Source organism: Arvicanthis niloticus, chromosome 7 (genome assembly GCF_011762505.2).
Source record: "Arvicanthis niloticus isolate mArvNil1 chromosome 7, mArvNil1.pat.X, whole genome shotgun sequence".
Lineage (NCBI taxonomy): Eukaryota > Metazoa > Chordata > Mammalia > Rodentia > Muridae > Arvicanthis > Arvicanthis niloticus.
Window position 1 is genome coordinate 25,066,714 of NC_047664.1, and position 20,044 is coordinate 25,086,757.

The 20,044-nt window shown below is 40.4% G+C and overlaps 2 protein-coding genes across 2 annotated transcripts in view; one reads left to right on the top strand and one right to left on the bottom strand.

Annotated features, from left to right (window-relative positions):
- The first annotated feature begins 288 nt into the window (after window positions 1–288).
- On the top strand, window positions 289–6,608 carry Pno1 (partner of NOB1 homolog). Its single transcript, XM_034508597.2, has 7 exons — window positions 289–556; window positions 740–889; window positions 2,673–2,756; window positions 2,942–3,002; window positions 3,166–3,283; window positions 5,427–5,497; window positions 6,001–6,608. Exons 1-7 carry the CDS (start codon window positions 353–355, stop codon window positions 6,066–6,068), a joined length of 756 nt encoding a protein of 251 aa, XP_034364488.1. The 5' UTR covers window positions 289–352; the 3' UTR covers window positions 6,069–6,608.
- A 2,857-nt stretch (window positions 6,609–9,465) lies between these two features.
- Ppp3r1 (protein phosphatase 3 regulatory subunit B, alpha) overlaps window positions 9,466–20,044 on the bottom strand; it is a 41,685-nt gene continuing 31,106 nt past the window's right edge. Inside the window, exons 3-6 of the mRNA XM_034508598.2 lie at window positions 16,525–16,701; window positions 15,406–15,465; window positions 14,863–15,047; window positions 9,466–11,564 (exon numbers count right to left, since the gene is read on the bottom strand). Of these exons, the coding sequence (XP_034364489.1) occupies window positions 11,517–11,564; window positions 14,863–15,047; window positions 15,406–15,465; window positions 16,525–16,701 (470 nt within the window). The 3' untranslated portion in view covers window positions 9,466–11,516. The remainder of the gene's footprint in view (window positions 11,565–14,862; window positions 15,048–15,405; window positions 15,466–16,524; window positions 16,702–20,044) is intronic.

Below are 20,044 nucleotides of genomic sequence, written 5' to 3' on the forward strand. Positions count from 1 at the left end.
GCAAGTTGGGCTTGGCTGCCTCCGAAAATGCCTGGTGAACTGCTGACACCGCACCAGATGCTTCTCCACACACGGCACAAGATGATTTACTGCATTTACCACAACGATTTCACATAGATACATCAGAGACTGTGAATGCTTCGGCTGCGAACGCGTGAAGGCACGGAGACATTAGCAATCAGGCATACCCTAGGGCAGCCATTGGGAAACGCGGACCAATCCTGCCTTAGGTCCCCGGCATGGACCCCCGCCTCGGAAAAGGGGCGGTATCTTCAAATTGATTGGTGGCTGGTGGCATAAATACCGTACGACCTCGCGCGTGTTTAGCTAGTTGTTCATACCGGGGTTGAACATGGCCGAGATGGAGACGCAAAACATTGGGGCGGAGGACGGCTTTACCCCAGTCACGCGCAGAGGAGGCCGCCGGGCGAAGAAGCGACAGGCTGAGCAGTCGTCAGCGGCGGGACCGGATGGCGACGCCGGACGTATGGACACGGAGGAGGCGCGGCCGGAGAAGAGGCCGGTTTTCCCACCGCTCTCGGGCGATCAGCTCCTGGTGGGGATCTGGACGGGCCGGGGCGGGGCCGGGCCGGGCGTCTAGGTGAGGGGTCGGTTCTCGGTTTTTTGTTTGTTTTTTGTTTTTTTTTTTTGTATTTTGTTTGTTTGTTTGTTTTCCCGTCTAGGCTCGCATCTCTCCAGTCGCCTCCTGACTGTGTGTATGTGTGTGTGTTTATTGCAGAGTGGGAAAGAAGAAACGCGAAAAATTCCCGTCCCAGCTAACAGATACACACCGTTGAAAGAAAACTGGATGAAGATATTTACTCCGATTGTAGAACATTTGGGACTTCAGATACGCTTTAACCTGAAATCAAGGGATGTAGAAATTAGGGTAAGGAAAAGGGTGGACCTTTCGTAGCTTTTCGAGTTTTCGCCTTCAGAACTGAAAATACATGAATGCATTTTCCTTTGTAGAGTTTATTCTAGTAAGTGGCCTATTTTTTTTTTTAAAGGGTTTTAGTATAGTGAATTTGAAATTAACTAAATACCTTCGAAACTACATTCAAAACAGGTATTGACTGCATTCCTCAGTCGCTTGTAAGATCACTCCAAAATACTGTCTGTCCCCTGAGTTTCTTCCCTGTATGTTCACTTGATAAAAGTAGAAAATGGTACACGGGTGTACATCAATAAGTGGTAACTGCAGGTACCTACTTCAATATAAGTGCTCTTTTGGAGGGAGTGTATGCTACTTAGAGGAAATATATATTAAGTCTTTTTTTTTTTTCTTCAGTAGATCTGTGTCAGTGCCAAATTTTCCCATATTTTTCCCGTATCACAATATTTCTATTATGACATTCTAGCATCCTCAGCACTTCTAAGGGATAAAAGTGACTAAACCTGCCTTTCAAGTAGGAGACCCAGTTGTGTTTGTCTCCCGCTCCCCCCCCCCCCGTGTGTGCGCGCGCGCGCCCCCCCTTTTTTTTCCCTGCCAGTATTTTTGGTGCCTTTGATCTCTGGAGAAGGCTGCACTCTCTGCTGTCTTTTTACTTCAGTTCTAGTCAGCTTTCCAGGTTTAGCTCAAGCTCTCATTAGAAGTTAATAAACTTCTGCTGTACCTAGCTGCCATGTTTACTGCACGGTCATTAGTTTGTATTCCTAGTAGTTGCTAATACCGTATATCAGATGCACAGTGGGAGCTTAACATAGGTGAAAAAACGTTAAATTCTAGATATCCATGAGACTTGCCAGGAGTCACATTTAGGGTGAGAACCAGAGTCTGGGGCTTTGTTGTTGTTTTATTTTTGTTCTCTCTCTCTCTCTCTCTCTCTCTCTCTCTCTCTCTCTCTCTCTCTCTCTCTCTCTCTCGTTGAGACTAGGTTTTACTGTGTAGCCCTAGTTAGTCTGGAACTCAGATCTGAAGTGTGTGGGACTAAAGGTGTGTGCTGCCACGCCCTGCTGGGGGTTCTGTTTTTAAGGTTGAAAACCTAAACACAATCCTGTATGCTTCTGAATTTGTCAAACGTGTAGTCTCTTCAATTGGATTGTAAATTTGTGTGGGAGATCCAAAGGAATATTTTAGAAATTAGATTTGTGTTTGAGTTTTTAGTACCTTAATTTCCTCTTATGTGTTTCTATTCTATAATATTCAAGATTGTCAAAGTGAAGGTGAGAGCTAGATGTGTACAGCATGTTAGTACAGGGGTGGGCATTCTATGAATAACAGTAATTTCTGCAGTTCAAATAATTACTTGTAGACAAGATGCCTACTTAAGCTATTCTTGATTTCCTCAGTATTAGGCATGCAGGTAGTCAGAACTAGACTTGTTGGTTTGGGAAACAAGAGCATATAAATAGTCCTTTACAGCAGAGTGTGTCAGGACTGTTGGAGAGGAGGAGAAAGGACCCATCTGGAAATGTAAAAGAGGGCACAATGAGTGTGAGCCCTTGGGATGTGCTAGAGGAATGTTGCCACTCACCTGGACCAGTCAGAATATGATTAGTCACTTGAGAGGGTGTGCTTGGAATTGCCCAGCTTTGGAGCAGGAATATTCTCTTGTACAACTTATAAAGGGGGTCTTACAATATTGAGGGAGGGTGATTGATGGTAAAGGAAATTATAATAGAAGAGTGCTCTTCTTTTCATCCCTCCATATCTTCACTTCTGTTTTCAGACATGTAAAGACACCAAGGATGTCAGTGCCCTGACAAAAGCCGCTGACTTTGTGAAAGCCTTTGTTCTTGGCTTTCAGGTGGAGGTGAGTGATCTTAAGAAACTTCCAAATACACAGTGTGGCCACTTCAGTAGCTGGGTCATTTTCCAAATTTTGAGTCTTTTCGTTGTAGCATCTGAGAAGTTCAGTTTCAAAACTGCTCTCCTTGTCTCTGTTGGGTGTGGTGTGTACCTGGAAAGGCCTTCATAGAGCTTATTTTTGTCTTGTAGGATGCGCTTGCCCTTATCCGGCTGGATGACCTCTTCCTAGAGTCTTTTGAAATAACTGACGGTGAGAACATGTGTGAACAGTCAGCCTTTGTGTTTCTCTTTGTGTTGTGTTCTGACTGTTGTCTGATAGCTTCAATTGAGCTGTAGTACTAACACTTCAGAAAATGTATATTTAGTGTGGTTTAGTAGGAAACGCCACCTGATGGCTTGTCTTTCTTCTTTAGTCAAACCCCTAAAAGGAGACCACCTGTCAAGGGCAATAGGAAGAATTGCTGGTAAAGGAGGAAAAACCAAATTTACCATAGAGAATGTAACACGGACACGGATTGTTTTGGCAGATGTGTAAGTATCTGTTCTTGAGGGAAGTGTCATAATTTATATTTGATCTTATTAATATAAGTGTCATAATTTATATTTGATCTTATTTGCAAAAAGTCATAGCTGTTATTTGTTGAATTCTATTGTTCTTTCTCTCTGTTGGGATTGAATGTGGAGCCTTTTATGTTCCGGTAAAGAACCACCCCTGTTTTATAATGTTGCCTGTAACTCATGTTCTTGTGATTGGAGCTTTGTGGGCATGTGGTTCTAGGTGAATACACGCCAACCTTGAAAGGCTGATGACTTAGTCAAGGGAATTTCAGTAATTGTAAGTTTTTTTTCTCAGCAATAAAAGAAATATTTAGAATCACTCTTGAAATAATTGATTACAAGGGAAGATTTTAATTTTAGATATCTGATAAATCATTTTGGGACGTACAAGAAGTGGGTGTTTGAAATGCCACCATGAAGCTTTCCTTTTGAATACATATCCATATTTCAGGTAGGGGTACACCCACACCTTCATTATAGGAAGGGAGTATTGCATGCTGGGTAAGAACGACCTTTTAGTTACACATGAATATATAAATAAGATGGTACAGGCTTACGGTGAGGAGGAGGTACTGGATGCAGAGCTGGGAGAACCTCTCTGAGGTCAAACTGTTCGGAGGTTGGTGTCAAACAGACAGTAGCCTAGAGCTGATATAATACGAGGTTGGCCAATAGCAGTTGACAGAAGGTATGAGGCTTTCACTTAATACCGTTTTGCTGAAATGATCATTATTGAGGCTGTAGTAATGTAGACATTCTTTATACTTAAGAGTAACTTGTATTACATTGGTGCCCCTTCTTGAAAGCAAATGTATTATCATAGTTCTGCTCGTTTATGGACTGGGCCTTCAGAGTCTGAAACATGAGCTTTTTTTTCCACTATAAATTTCAAAGACATGGAAATACAATATTTAAAATGGCTGAACAGAGCCTAAAAGTCTTCGATGAGAAATCCAAAGCTAGAACCCACTTGTAATAGACTTGGCTAACTTGTCATTAACTTTGTAGTCCACGGATTTCAATGTCTTAGAATTTACTATGAAAGGTGATTTAAAGAGGGTATTTGGACTCAGCTTACAGAATACAATGGGTTTCTCAACGTAGCTCAGTGCTGTGCAGGGTCAGTCTAGTGGGTTGCTGAGCTCTGCCCAATGCTGTAGCCATGCCCTGCCCACAGCGCTCACCATCAGTCCCCTGTGAGTACATCATTTAATCAGCTCTTCCCCACTCTCCCCCAGTGGCCATTGCTCTACTTCCTATCACTGATTTCCAGAAACTCATGTAAATAGATGCCCAGTATGTATTCAGCATATTGCTTTGAGTTTCTTTGTTCTACTGGGTATATGTTATCTTTATCCTTATGCCTCAGGATGAAATCCAGGGCCTCACACTAGGCAAGGATGTGTACATCTGAGCTACATCCCTACCCCTAATTCTCCTGATTACTTGAAGTGCCTTTCTTGGTGTACAGTGGGAATAATACGTACTAAGTAAAACTCCTTTGAGAAGTATATGAGCAGACATGGAGGAGGGCTTGATGGGAGCAACTACTGACCAGGAGTCTGTTGTTTTGTTTAATCTGTGTTTGGACGAGTGAACCTGTATGTTATAATACCTGTGTGGCAGCCAGTGGACAGCCTGAAAGAGGAGAATTAGTTCTCTCCTTCTACCAAGTGAGCCTCTGGGAACAAACACAGGTTGTCAGGATGGGCGACAAGTACCTTCATACACTGAGCCATCTCTCCCTGCCTGTAACTAAGTAATCTGGGAGTGGTGGTTCACACCTGTAATCTCAGCCCTCAGGAGGCAGACTGCAGGATCACTGCATGTTTGAGGACAGCCTGAGCAGCATTGCAAGAACCTGCCGAGAAAGAAAAGAGAAATTATTTTGTTCTTAATTACTTATATTTTTTTGTTAATTTTTTTGGGGGGGGTGGGGATATATAATTTTTATACCACAAACCACCCATTCTAGAAGTGGTTTTAGAATGTGCCATTCCCCCCACCATCAGTTCAGGGGCTGGATCTATTGTGATTTTCCGTAGTTTTTAGTTTCCCAGGATTTGATAATGGACATGCCTTTTGTGACTAACCTGACTCACTTTACTTCTTTCAGGAAAGTTCACATACTTGGCTCTTTCCAAAACATCAAGATGGCAAGAACAGCCATTTGCAACCTCATCCTAGGTAAAGCAGTTTATTTCTTTGGCATTTTCTCTGGAAAGATGGGAAACAGTAGCTTTCATATAGTTAAAGATACCAAATAGAAGCAGAAGAGTTGGCAGAGGGAAAACCAGGACTACTTTACTTAGATTCTGTTTGTTAGAGAAGAGAAAGGCTATATTGGGAATATCACTAAATCTCTTGTGTTCCTAAGGAAGTACACTGAAAAGCCATTCCAGAATAACTGAAAACATTACATATTAGGTTCTATAAAATGAGGGCTGCTGAACACAGCCAGTTAACTTGATTGATCCAGTTAATCTAGATCTGAAGTCATAGCAACTTGCTCAGAGGATCTGCCAGGTTTTCTCTAGTGTTCTCGTCTGTCTGTCTGGCTTGGTTTTGTAATGGTCTTTTTACAACTCTTGTTTCTTTTCCTTAGGAATGTAAGGTATCTGTCTTCTGTGTATGTGTTTCTATGTGTTTGAATATATTTGTATATATAAGCTGCCTTTTTTCTTAAACAGGAAACCCTCCATCAAAGGTGTATGGCAATATCCGAGCTGTGGCCAGCAGATCAGCAGATCGGTTCTGAGTTTCCCTGGACCCTTGATGAAACCATGGGAGGAGTTCCCAGACACCTAAAGCTCAGGTTCCTTCTCAGCTCTCACCAGAGCAAACGCAGAAAAGGAAGGTTAAACAGGACTTACACTCAACTGCTTCTAGGATAATTTAAATATGATGTAATACTGAAAAATACAGCAATTTATACTTAATGTATAAGTAAACTACACTGCCTGTCATTTAGAGGCTAAGTTGCAACTTTTTGGTTATAGATTTGCAGATAATTTTATAAACTTATATAAAACTGAAATTTTTAATTAAAAATGAATCACAGTTCTTGGTACTGGGCACTGTGACTATTTCAGGGTTAGGTCATGGCAGTAACTTGTACTATTGGAGTGTATGTGCTCATCTTTGCACTTCCTGTACAATTTATAAATAAAATGAAAGCCCTGCTTCACAAGGCTAATAAATGTTATTTTTAAAGTAAGTAATGTCAAGAATTACTGATATTGGGCATATTTCTCTTGTACAATAAAGGTAAAACTGTAAAGCAATTCTCCCAAGAAAACTGTTCTCCAAACAGCGTATTCTTGTAACTAGTGTCTGTGTATGTGAATTTGATGCTTGTTTCTTACATTGTTTTAGAACACACTTCATGAAACATGTGACTTAGATACTACACTCCCTTGTTTCTAACCAAAATATGTAATGATTGGAGGTCAGGAAATTCATGTAATACCTAAAAGAATTAATACTTTTTTTTAATTAACATTTTGAGTGTTTTGCCTGCATTTAGGTATGTGTTCCATGTATGTACCTGGCATTTCCCAGAGGCCAGAATAGTTCATCAGAATCCTCAAACTGGAATTACAGTTAAGGTTGTGACTCCCCATGTTTTCAGGGAACTAAACCCAGGTCCTCTGAAAGGTCACTTAAGTGCTCTTAATCACTGAACCAGCTCTAATAAAGACGGTGTATGTGTGTATGTGTTTGAAGATAAGGTATTGCTGTGTAGCCCTGGCTAGCTTTGAATCCACAGAAATCCTGTTTCTGCCTCCTGAGTTCTGGGATTCAAGGTTATACGCCTCCACAGCCGGCATAGGTTTTGTTTGTATTATGTGGACATGTGTGTATTATGCCTACCCTGTGTGCAGATGTTCCCCTGGAGCTGTAGTTACAGATGGTTGACACCCTGGTGTGGGCAGTGGGAATTCAACTGCAGTCAGTCCTCTGGAAGAGCAGCAAGTGCTTGTAAACACTGAGACATCTCTCCTGCTCCTGTTTTTTGAGACAGAATGTGTAGTCCAGGCTGGCATATAATCACGTGATAGGCTAGCTTGCCTCAAACTTGGGTCAGTCTGCTGCCTCAGTTTGGCATGTGCCAGGGTTACAAATGTGTGCTGTCACGCCGTTTAGTAGTAGTTTTGTTAAGCTTTGTTTCCCTCTTGTCAGTGGAAAGCACTACTGTCCAGACTGCTCTGTTCCTTCGATAAACCAACAGGACATTGCTGGAGTGTCTCACCAAAGGAGAATGTTTAATATTATCAGACCTCACTGAAAGTACGGGTATACTGGGACGACGTCTTAATCTGTAGAGTATTTAAGACCTACTCTCACCGTGCTGTGAGAAATTCAAAATTGTGATGACTAGGACTGCTACCACGTGCTTTCTGGGAAGCGAGGTCTGTGTCTTTAATACCATTCCAAGTGTCTGAAGTGATCCATGGCTAGGTAAGTGGGTTCAAGGCTAGTGAGTTGAGGCAAGAGTTAAGATTGTAATTTTTGCCTGAGGTTTAGATTCTGTGTTAAATTGCCGTGTGTTTGTAGTCCTCCCTCCTATTGCTACTCTGCATTCAAAAGGAATAACCGTGCTAGAGAGAAACTCTTGGAGTATCAATGAGTGAGTCTTGCTGGTGGTTAATCTTTATTTGTTGTTTTTTTGAGACAGGGTTTCTCTGTGTAGCCCTGGCTATCCTGGAACTCACTCTGTAGACCAGGCTGGCCTCGAACTCAGAAATCTGCCTGCCTCTGCCTCCCAAGTGCTGGGATTACAGGCGTGCGCCACCACTGCCTGGCACTGGTAGTTAATCTTAACCTGGACCAAATAACTCCCTTCATATCTTGTGTCAGCACAGTGTAGCCAGCCTGAAAGCTGAGTGCTTTCTGTGGCACAGCCTGCTGTTGGAATCGCTAACTGTAAAGCCACATGGTCTTTTGGATCCTCTACATCTGTTTGTACACCCTGAAAACGGTAAGTCAAGGAACTAAATCTTTACCCCCTTGTCTACACACCTGAGACATTTTGCACATTAAAAATGCTTTCTTAAATATAGCTTTCCCCGTTAACTCTTGTAATTGGTAGATTTTAGTACAGCTTAACTGTAGTGTACAACCATTGTGACTGTGCCGCCTTGTAAAGCTCTGGACAAGATTTTAACACTAATTCCATTTCTGTTGCCCTTGGCACAAACTGTTCCGTGTTTGTCTCTAGAAATGTTATTATTCCATCAACATGGAAGTGGAGCTCTCACTTAATGCACATGATCTTGAAACCTCAATACCTGTCATCTTGGTGTACACAGACCCACATCCTAAAGCTTACTTGGGCGAGGGATCTCATTTGCCTGGCATTAGGATCTCAACCCTGTTAAAAGTGCTGAACACACAAGGATTTTGTAGTAAAGTGTCAAAAGTAGGTTGGGCATGGTGGTACATGCTTTTAATCCATCCTAGCATTGGGGAGGCAAATGCAGGAGGAATCTCTTGACTTCCAGGCTATTCTAGTCTAACAAAACAAGTTCCAGGACAGCCAGAGCTATACCGAAAAACCCTGTTTGGGGGAAAAGAAAAGTCTCAAAATTTTCATGTTACAGTTATAAAAAATCCCAGCAAGCAGAAAGCTGAAGTGGGATTACAAAACTTCAAGACCAGTTTGTTTACTGAGATGTTCCCAAGAAAAAGAAATAAATGAGAATACGTACTTACTAAATACTTTAATGAACACTCAAGTGATACTCTGAAAAACCTGGATTTGTGCAAAACAAGCAAATCACTATGTAAAGCGTCTTTATACCAGGGAAGACAACGGCAGGGAAGAAGGGATGAATGCCATTGAATAAAGGAAGTGAGACTGGATAAAGCAAACTCAAGAGCCTGCACATACACAAGTGAACAAACCTACTACAGGCACTAGTTACCGAGAATGGGGTTGATGTACATGTGTGAGAAGCCAGCCAAACCCTCAAGACAATTGTAATAGGCTCAGGGCAGGGGAGTGGAGCCTCAGGGCTTTGCAACATTTAGCCTTCTTTGTTCCAGATAAAACAACTTATTTCACCTGTAGTTTATTATCCAAGTTTTAGAAATCCTAAAAGCATGGACAGGATTATTAACTGTAGCAGTACGCTGACAGAATACATTAAAGCCAAGTTTCAAATATTTTATTTTCTTACTCATACAGTATGAAGTTCTCTAAAGATTTCACAACATGACATGTATCATGCAGAAGAAAATTTAAACATTCAACATAAACCATGCCCTCCCCACCTCCCTCACACAAACTAAAAAAGAAAACCCCTCATTCCCCAGTAAGGAAATAGTTTGCACTATTTTTTTCAACGCCAGCCAAGATATGCACAAGCAAGAGATATAGAAAGCATTTGCTAAAATATTTGTAACAAATAATTATGTACAAAAAAATTCACAAAAGACTAGTCCCCCTTGAAGCAGAGCACATGGCGGTTGACACTGGGACAGATCAAACCACTGGCTGGGATTGCAAGCCATGTACTGATCCAGAGGGAGAAAGTAGTTACATGGAGTGGAGATTTTCGTTTTGAGTATTAACATTTCCAAAGTTTGGCAACATCATCTTTTTAAATTATGCAAATTATGTAAACAAGAGGTACATTTTAAATTGATCTACATGCAAAACTCCATGTCATGCAAAGACACCAAGCACCGGGATTTTTCTCTCACAGACAGAGCCCATGATGTGCAGCACTCAGTTGAAGGGACAGCGGTGGCAGGCAGGTGTACTCAATTTAATATTCTCTCACCTTGATTCAACCCGCCCTTTACCATTCATGATTATAAAACCAATTTATATAGAAAAACTGTATAGGGAAGACTGCCATACAAAACTCTTCAGAATGTCTTACTTCCAGTCAATAGTACCTTTGCAGAAAAGGGAAGGGATAATGTCAAATGGTAGAACATGATGTACTTTTATGTCACACAAATCTATTAAATCATCATCCATCACTAGTTGTGCGGGCAAAACAACAAAAATCTATCATGTGCTATCTTGCCTTCTGGCAAAGAAATTAAAAAAAAATAGTGGACAAAATCTACTCTCCTATGGCATATAGATTAGCAAGATATTCACCCATTTTAACCACAAACAGGATTTTACATAAATATGTGCTCATTCAGTATGTTGATTTTTTTTAGATTAATTGTATGTCTTTTGAAATGCAGAAGGAAAAAACGAATCCATGATTTACAGTTTAGTGACAAGTATTTCCTTGTGTATAATGATACAAGAATATTTTAAGTCATTACATGATGACTTTGGGTTTTCTTCACTAAATAATACATTTAAAAAAGTCATGACTGCCTCAGAAAACTTCTGACCTTTATAAAATCACAACTGCTAATTACATTTTCTCAGGGACACTTAATAAAAATAACAGCAACTACTTAAAAAGTATCAGCCTGAAGCAGCCATAGTATATGCAGTTCTATGGACACAAGAACCCACTCTTGGCAACAGTACTGAACTAGACCTCCAACACGGATGGATTAAATGCTGCTCAGCAGTAAGACAGTCCCTGGAAAGATACTCAGAAATATAAATAAAGTTACAGACTCCTTACAAAAGTGTAATTAAGGTAAATAATAGGGCATTAACAAATGCTTTATCAATCTCTCAAAGGAGAAAGCACAGAGAAAGGAAAGTAGCTGGCCTAATACCTGGCGCAAATTGTACAATCTTCTATCTACATATAAAACTGTGTGAAATAAAAGTCAGGATGGTTTATGTTCTGCTTGGCACTTTTGTACTCTAACATTTTGTTTCTGAATCAAGTATATTAAATTAAAGCCAACCTACTAAATATATAGAAAGCTACATATATCTATATATAAATATTTACATATGTATATATAGATACTTTCTTGTTATAAAAGATGAAGAAAAATAAATTAAAGAGCCAACCCTTCCCTTTCTCCACCATACTGATGTGCTCTTTCGTGCTGCTGCCCGCCCGTCAAACTTTAAGGTGCTACACTGAGTTATTGAGAGAGTAGGAGTTCAATAACACTTAGTTGGCTTCATGAGGCTCATGTTGGAAAATGTGGCTTCACAGAGAAAAATACTTCCATTTAAATACACAGAGAGCATTGCTGGACGTCTTGAGCAGATCTTCAGAGATGGAGAAGAAAGCAAAAGTGTTGGGTGGTATTCTTCAAAGAGTCACACATCCACCACCATCTTTTTGTGGATATCTAGGCCACCTACAACCTGCAGCAGACACAAACAGGTTTTTAGTAAGGAAATCACATCCCTCTTTTGTCAACTTGACTCAGGCTAGAATCACCTGGAAAGAACCTTAATTGAGAAAATGCCTCTTGTCAGATTGGCCATGGGTCAGTCTATGGAGCACTTCTGATTAAAGACTATTGTGAGAGGGTCCAACCCATTGTGAATGGTGCCACTCCTAGGCAGTGGGGGTACTGGAGCAAGCCATGGGAAACAAACCAGTTAGCAGTATTCCTCCCAAGCTGCTGAATCAGTTCCTGCCTTCAGCTCCAGCCCCGATTTCTCTTCATGGTGGATTACAACTCAGCCTTTGATCATTGTGTTTTATCACAGTCAATGGAAAGCAAAGTAGGATACTTCTTTACCAAAAAGTGTAATTAAAAATATTCATTATAAAAAAATATTACCTGTTTTCAGATAGCCCAGAAGCTAGATGAAGGGGGGGGGGGTGTTTGAGTCTCCCAGTTAACTTTTCATGCCCTGTCCTCCCTGTATAACAAAAGATGCACAAGTACATGCACACCTGCATTTTGAGGTACACACACTTGCATGTGCATGCCCATGCATACGAAGACCAGAACATGGTGTGGAGGCCAAATGCTGCAAGCAAGTTCTTTGTCCATCTCTCCCCAATTACTCTGTGGGGCAGGGTCTCTCAGAGCTGGAGGGATGGAGTGAATGTGGCTGAGAGAAGGGCTCTATGCTGGCAGATGGGCCTGAGCTGGCTAGGCAAGGAGCTGGAAATGAGCATGGAAGCAGTCAATAGGCAGTGATCCTCCGAGATCTGTGCTCCACTTCCAGCCTTGGCTTCTGTGCTCCTTAGATAAAGATACCCGAGAAGGAACCTCAGCTCAGGAAGTAAGCCTCATCACCCTGGCCTGTGGGCACTTTCTTGCTTCACGATTGATGCTGACCAGCAGTGCCATCCCCACACCACAGTAGGTGGTCCTCCTGGTTGTATAAGAGCGAGCTCAGCAAGCCTTGGGGAACAAGTCAGGAAGCAGTGCTTTCCACCGTCTGTTTCAGTTCCTGCGTCAAAATTCCAGACTGGAGCCCCTGCCCTGGCTTCCTTTAATGATGGACCAAAGTGTGGAAGTGTAAAACAAATAAACCTATTCTTCTCCAAGCTCGCTCACTATCTGTTTCATGTTTTATCACAGGAGAAACCAAACTAAAACAAGACCTGCTCCCCTCGATGATTAACTAGACTATTTCCTCCCCAAGTTGCTTTCGGTCAAATGTTTTATGAGCAACAGGGAACAAGCTAGAAAACTACTCCAGCTTCGACGAGGGTGGTAGACTCTGGTTCTTACAGAAACCTGCTACGCACAACTCCCTCACAAAGACCTACCCTTCATCCTTATCCACTTTTCCTTCTGACTTGTAATGCTACACTCAACACATTTTATATTATAACATAGTCGTGAACTTTATGGGGAACTGGAGTGGAAAGTTATGGCTTAGAACAGTGTGTTTGAGAGTCAAGCTGGACAGAAGCTGATAACCTGACAATCTCTGGGCATGCTTCTGACAGACTATCTTGTTACCACTAATAAATTGAGAAGACCCGGCCCACTGTGGGCAGCACCTTCTCTGGCTTGGATCCTAGACTGTAAGGAAAGGGGAGTGGAACAGCAACTACATTCATCTCTGTCTACTTCCTAACTGTGGGTGAGATGGGACAGATGCTTCAAGATCACGCCACCCTACCTACTCTGCCATGGTAGATTCTAGTCTTGAACTCTAAGCCAGAGTAAATTCTGCCCTTGAGTTACTTCTGTTATTTTACTCCAACACGAAACTCAATTTTAAACACAAAACATTCTATTCCAATCATAGACAGTGCTGGCTAGGTTTTTTTTTTTTTATCAATTTGACACAAGCTAGAGTCATCAAGGAGGAGTAACCTCAACTGAGAAAATGTCAGCCCGTGGGCAAAACTATGAGGGAAGGTATTTTCTTGACTGATGTGGAAGGGCCCAGTCCACTATGGGTTACACAACTATCTCATTGGTCTGTTGTATAACTTACATTTGTTTCTTTCTGTGTATGTGCACCGCTCCCAAAACTCAGGGTCAAAGGACAACCTGAGAGGGTTGGTTCTCCCACCAAGTAGGTAACCAAACGGTCAGGTTGCAGGCTTCTCTGCCAACATTTTTACCCACTGAACCATTGTCAGCTGTTCTTTTTGAGATTTAAATTTAAAACTGGAGTAGAAAAAGACTTTCCTAGGTAAGTATCCGCTGATGACTAACAAAATTCTCAAAAATGTGTTTCTTTGCCTCTACTCTAGAAGACGATTTCTGATCCCCATGACAGTTTCTAGTGTTGCCAACTAAAATTCATGAACACACGGCTCTTTTTCACAAAAGTACTTTTTTAAATATGTAATTTATTTTTATTTTATGTTCATAAGTATTTTGCCTGAATGTATGAGGGTGTCAGAAGCCCTAGAACTGCAGTTAGAGACAGATGTGAGCTGCCATGTGGGTGCTGGGAACTGAACCCAGATCCTCTCCTCTGGAAGACCATCTCTGTGCTTTTCACCACTGAGCCATCTCTCCAGCCCCATCACCAAAGCATTTTCAAACCTGTTTTGGTTTTTTGGTTGTTGTTATTTACAGTACTGGGTGTGTACTGGCCCAGGCTTCATGCATGGTTGTAGGCAAGTGCTCTCCAAGGCTATCGTCAGAGCAGCAGGGCAGCAGGCATAGTTTTATGCAAACCTTAAAGCATGTCTTACTTGTAATTTTAAGAGCAACCACAAGTACGTTACTAGTCCTGTGAGAAGACAGCTATGCTGGTAAAAAGTCTGCTATGCAGGTATGAGGACCTAAGTTAGAATTCATACAAAAAGCTAGGTGTGGCAGCATCTACTCATACGGCTGGCACTGATGAGACGGTCATGAGGTCCATGAGGCTTGCTGGCCAGCTAGTACAGCAGAAATGGTGAGCTTTAGGTTCACAGGGAGAGAGTTCAAAATACTCACCTGCACAAGGCAGAAAGCTGATGTTGACCGCCAGCCTCCACACACACAGCTATTCACTCACCCACAACTGCTGGAACCATTTCTGTAGCATGTTACTAGACTGTTTATGTACACTAACTCTTGAGATTAGTAGCTTTTAATTATCAGCACTTAAAACATATTCCAAAACTTGAATGTGGGGCAATTAGATAAAAATTAAAAGAGTGTAAAAGCAAAATATGCTTATAAAACTGTCTAGGACACTGGCCTTAAAAAGAGTGTTAAAAGAGTTAAAAGACGAATTCACTTACAGCACAGAATTCCTCAAAGGATATTCTTCCATCTCCATCCTTATCTGCATTTATTATGGTTTTGTCTACAATCTGCTGTAACTGTGTATCTTTCAGGTTGTTGCCCACCATCATCTTCAACACCTGGAAGAGTTCTCCATTGGAAATATAACCATCTTTATCCATGTCATAGATACGGAAAGCAACTAGAAAAAAAAGGGGGGGGGGAGCAGAAAACCACTGCTATTAAAAGGCAAACAACAAATACTTAAAATGAAAACCAGTATTATCCAACTAAGAAGATGCATTTTTTAAAATACAGACACCACACACAGTTCAATTGACTACAAGGCTGAGCTATGGAGTAAAGACTACCAAGGCCAAGCATGTGTTATGCCTGGTCTCAGAAACATCTTTCCCACTACACCACTAAAGATGACACATCATTCAAATATACTAGCTGCAACATCATAGATGACTTCTATTATGACTGAAAAGTCTTAAAATGTTTTTAGAAGTCTAACTTCCAACATGGAATGGTAGTTTAAGAAGGAAAATACTTACACCTCAACTTCTGCTCCTTATCGCCTTTGACACTGAACTGAGAGACTCCTTCAATGAATTCTAAATAAAAGTTGAAAATGTTTACAAATCACAACTTTTAATTTTTATAAAGAAAAGCAACATTCAAAAGGTTATTTCTTGTACAAAATATTAAAAGCAGTACTAAAAAATCATTAATGTCAATTTTTAAAAAGTATTTATTTTATGTGTGTGAATATACTGTAGCTGTCTACAGACATACCAGAAGAGGGCATCAGATCCTATTACAGATGGTTGTGAACCACCATGTGGATGGTGGGAACTGAACTAAGGACCTCTGGAAAAGAAGCCAGTGCTCTTAACTGCTGAACCATCTCTCCAGCTCCAAATATTGTCAATTTTTAAGGCTCCAAATACAAGATTTCATTTTATTTGAATGTTTAATTTTATTTGAGTCGTCAAGATTAACCAATTTGAATTATGTGTTAAGGCCTGTGAGCCATTACTACTCAAAAACATTCTTTAAGGATATTTATTTAACTAATTTCTTTAGACTAAGAAAGACTGTACATTATTTTACCAAAACAAAAATCATTTTGTTTTCATTCCAAATTTCTAAATTATGTAAATACACTGTTGGTAAATTCTTACTACTGGCAAATAATGATTCATAAATAAAGAAAAAACAAGAACATTGAAAATACTACCTACACATGATTTACAAGTATAATACCAAATGTAAAATGATATATAATTTAATAAATATTTGCACAAAAGATTCCTTGGTGTCAGGCCAGGCATAGGTTACCAAAAGTGACCAGTACAGGTCTCAGTGTTTAAGAAAAATGTAAGAAACAAGAAAAATACAGCTTTTAATATTGTTAAGCTGTCCTTCAGTGAGAGTAATTTTTTTTTTAAATGGAGGCAATACTCAATGTTCCTTCTTGTGGTAGATGACACTATAACAGATACCCAGATAACTTATGAAGCAAAAGTAAAGAATAATTAAAATCTAGGTAACCCTGATTTTCAAGTTTTAGCATAATCTTTATAAGATCACCAAAAATAGAGACACTTTAAAAATTCTAGTTCCATTCTGATGAAGAGTACTTTAAGATTTAAAAACAAAATAGCCATTACCTTTGAAGTCTACTTCTCCATTCCCATCTGTGTCGAATATATCTATTACCCGCTGTACTAAAGGATTCTGTTGTAACTCAGGCAGAGACATGAACTCTTCCACGCTCAAAGAACCAGAATTGTCCAAATCAAGCTTCTTGAATCTCTTTCCTAGCCTTTTAATTTCATCAGCATCAACTAAAACAAAGAAAGTAGCAAACCTTTAATTTTCAATTTGATCTAAGAAGCTACAAATGACAACTATTTTCCCTGCACTGCTTTTGTTTGGTCTTCCCATCACATATCAATGGGATGCTGGGCAGACAACTATCCCAGGGTGACACTGCTTTACCAAGCTGATCATGGAGACCTTGACAGAGGCTGAGTCACTCTGTTCTGTCCCATGGCACCTTTATTTACATATTCATTACAGTGTACATTTAAAATATAAAAACATTCAAATGGATACTGCAAAAATTATCTACAATACTAAAGTACAGACCACACAATCACAGGATGGCACTGACGTCTACTGTAACTCAAAAGGGACGGAGTGATGGCAGGAAAACATGCCAATTTGTGGGTTTATGGAGCTTTCTCCCAGTACTGATACTCTAAGACTTACAGATGGGATAAACCCCAACCAACCCCATGGGAATGGACACAGCACAACATGTCTACCAGCCATCACAGATTAGCCACATGTACCTTAAAAAACAAATGCTCAGAACACGAATACATTGTCAATAGCTGAGTAAAATCACCTAACTCTCCAAGCTTGTTTTGTGACAGTGGAACACATCATGTAATCTGGCCAATTACTCCCAAGGCCCCTACACCAGAGCACACTGCAGAACAGGGTGTTCACAATGGCAGCTGGGAATTACAGCATACTGCATTGTCTAGCATTCTTCAAAGTATTAACTGAGTGTTGATATATATACTACTTATCTAAGGGAAGATGGAAAACTCTGATTTCAAAAGCATGGCACCTGCCCTAATTACCTAGAATATTTAAAGCCAGTTTGGAAGGCACAACCATCGACAGTGCCCAGGGGTGGAGGACAAAAAGAGAAAAGGAGCATTAGAAGAAAAGAACACACACTTGAAAAGCAAAACAGGAAATATAGTTAGTTCTCTTAATGCACTGTGCAAGGGAGTGTGACTACCACCTCCACAGCAGCAGGCATCCAAGCACTGCCTCCTACCGCCCCAGCGGATGAAACATGCTGCAAGGTAACACAGCAAACACAAGTTCACTTTTTGAAATGCTAGTTTTACAAATCTACCTTCCATGCAGATGGCTCTGTGACAGATTAAACTCAATCCTGTTACTACCTTCAGTACTTAGCAGTCACAGAACACTACTTTGCATAAGATAAGCACTGAAGCATGTATTTCCACATCTGACACTACCATTCCTCCTTTAAAAAATTTAAGAAAAACAATCTTCAATCTATTGTGCTTCTCAGTGTTTCAACAACTGTGGGCATGTAATTCTGCCACCTTTAAAAAGAATAGTTATAAAAAAATTAAATTTTCTTTCAAAAAAGGATATTCTTCTGAGACAAGGTTTCACTTGAGCTCAGAGATCTGCTTGGCTCTGCCTCCTGAGTGCAGATTTGTTTGTTTGTTTTTAAATAGCTTACCCATTAAATATAAATTATGGTGAACTGAAGTGACCTAAAGAAACGCCACACTTATGCTAAAGATGTCTTAAAAGGAACTGAATGATTAAACCTTCATGATTATATATTTTTAGTATATTCCAGATACGGTCTAAATTATCTTAGACCTGACATTTCCTTAATAACCACCTAACGTCTATCTCTGTCCCTGACCTAACACCCTACTGATGATCAGGTTTGGTTCATATTAACTCAGCATTGGGGTATATGAACTCAGTAGACCATTGGCTTCCAGTAACCCCAAAAGCTAGGCATGTCAACAGACAGCATCTGAGATCTACTGTACCCCATCTACCACAGATCCTCATCAATATATTGGGTAAAATACATTCATTTTCTAACTTTCTTTTGCTTTGCAGCTATGATGAATTCAACAGTGAATGTGTTACTCGGTATAACCTAATTCTCTGTTCCTGAACTACAGTCAGTTGTGTTGGTAAAGAGAATAGAGAATAAACTATATTCCCTGGGATTTATATACATAGAGAAAGGGAGGGAAGGAAAGGAGGAAGATATAAAGGGCTCATTTGTTGTCCCATTCATTCCCCAAAACAACATCAATAACAACAAACCCCACACAAGACAAAAAACAGGGTTTCTCTGTGTATTCCTGGCTATCCTAGAACTCACTCTGTAGATCAGGTTGATTTCAACCTCAGAGCCACCTGCCTCTGCCTCCCAAGTGCTGGGACTAAAGTTGTGCATCTCCACCGACCGGCCCTACATGGTTGTTTTTGAAACCCAACATATGACTCAAAGAATTATCTACTTTCAAGAAGTCATTCACTAGTCAGCACCAAATACCGTGCACCCAGCCGTCTCACTGCCTTCAAAGGTAGTCGCAGAGTTCTCCCTGTGGCTTGGACTTCCTCTATGGTCAACAGTCCCCTGTGTCGTTCTAAACAGGGTTTTTGTTGTTGTTTATGTTTTTAAACATGATACTCATTTGAGAGTTTGTCAAAGCCTTAGTTTGCCATTGTTGTCTTTTTCTTTACTACTCTCTAGCTTAGCATTTGTCTGTCTCTTCTGTTTCCTATGACTTGGCTACTTTTAGTATAGAAATTCTCTGAACAGCTAATCATAGAAACATTGGAGAGGCGTATCTTTCTAGTCCTATAGGGTAGGTATCAAGGGGAACTTTTAAGATATAGAATGGCCTCAAAGGAAGCCCCAAAGTGATATATTTCCCTCCTAAATTGTAAAAAAACTTCATGTGTGCCAGGAAGGCACACTTATGGGCAATCTTAAGAGTACTGGGCTGTCTCACGATATCCCAAAATTATGAGATAAAACTTTCACTACAGCGTGGAGAATCAAAATATCCCAGGGTGAAGGCAAGGAAACTACTACAGCAAAGAAATCTAATCCAAACAAATCCCATCAGCTACTTAAAAGGCTACAATCTTCAGGAAAGAGAGGGAAAAAAAAAGACTAAAATGGGAACCAAAACCCCAGGAGAGGAAGCATTTGCTGGGGAAAAGCTAATTAGTAGCTGATTTTATATTTTAAAGTTATCATTCTAACTGGAAAGTTGCAAGCATTTAGGGAAATCGAGAATAGCTGATATCCCTGTATGGTTCATTCATTTACTTTTTTATATACTACAAGTTTCGACTGTAGGCAATCGAAAAATGGAAAACGGCCAGTCTAACAGGACTTTAAAAGGAACCTAAGAAATACATAACGAATTTAAACGCAATTCATGCTGTCAGCCAAGTTTCAAACTTGAGGAGGAAAGAAATACTGATGAACAGGAAGTGAATCTTAGACACTGCAGGAACTGAAAGTGCGTTCTGAGGACTCCAGCTCTGCTCAGCCTCTGTTCTCTCGCTTTGCCCCCTCACTCTCTCCTC

Excerpts from the sequence above, each read along its gene's own strand:
- Pno1 (XM_034508597.2), top strand. The coding sequence starts at position 353 with ATGGCCGAGATGGAGACGCAAAACATTGGGGCGGAGGACGGCTTTACC. Across the intron at positions 3,284-5,426 it reads CGGATTGTTTTGGCAGATGT|GAAAGTTCACATACTTGGCT; the intron begins GTAAGTATCTGT and ends TACTTCTTTCAG. Across the intron at positions 5,498-6,000 it reads CATTTGCAACCTCATCCTAG|GAAACCCTCCATCAAAGGTG; the intron begins GTAAAGCAGTTT and ends TTTCTTAAACAG.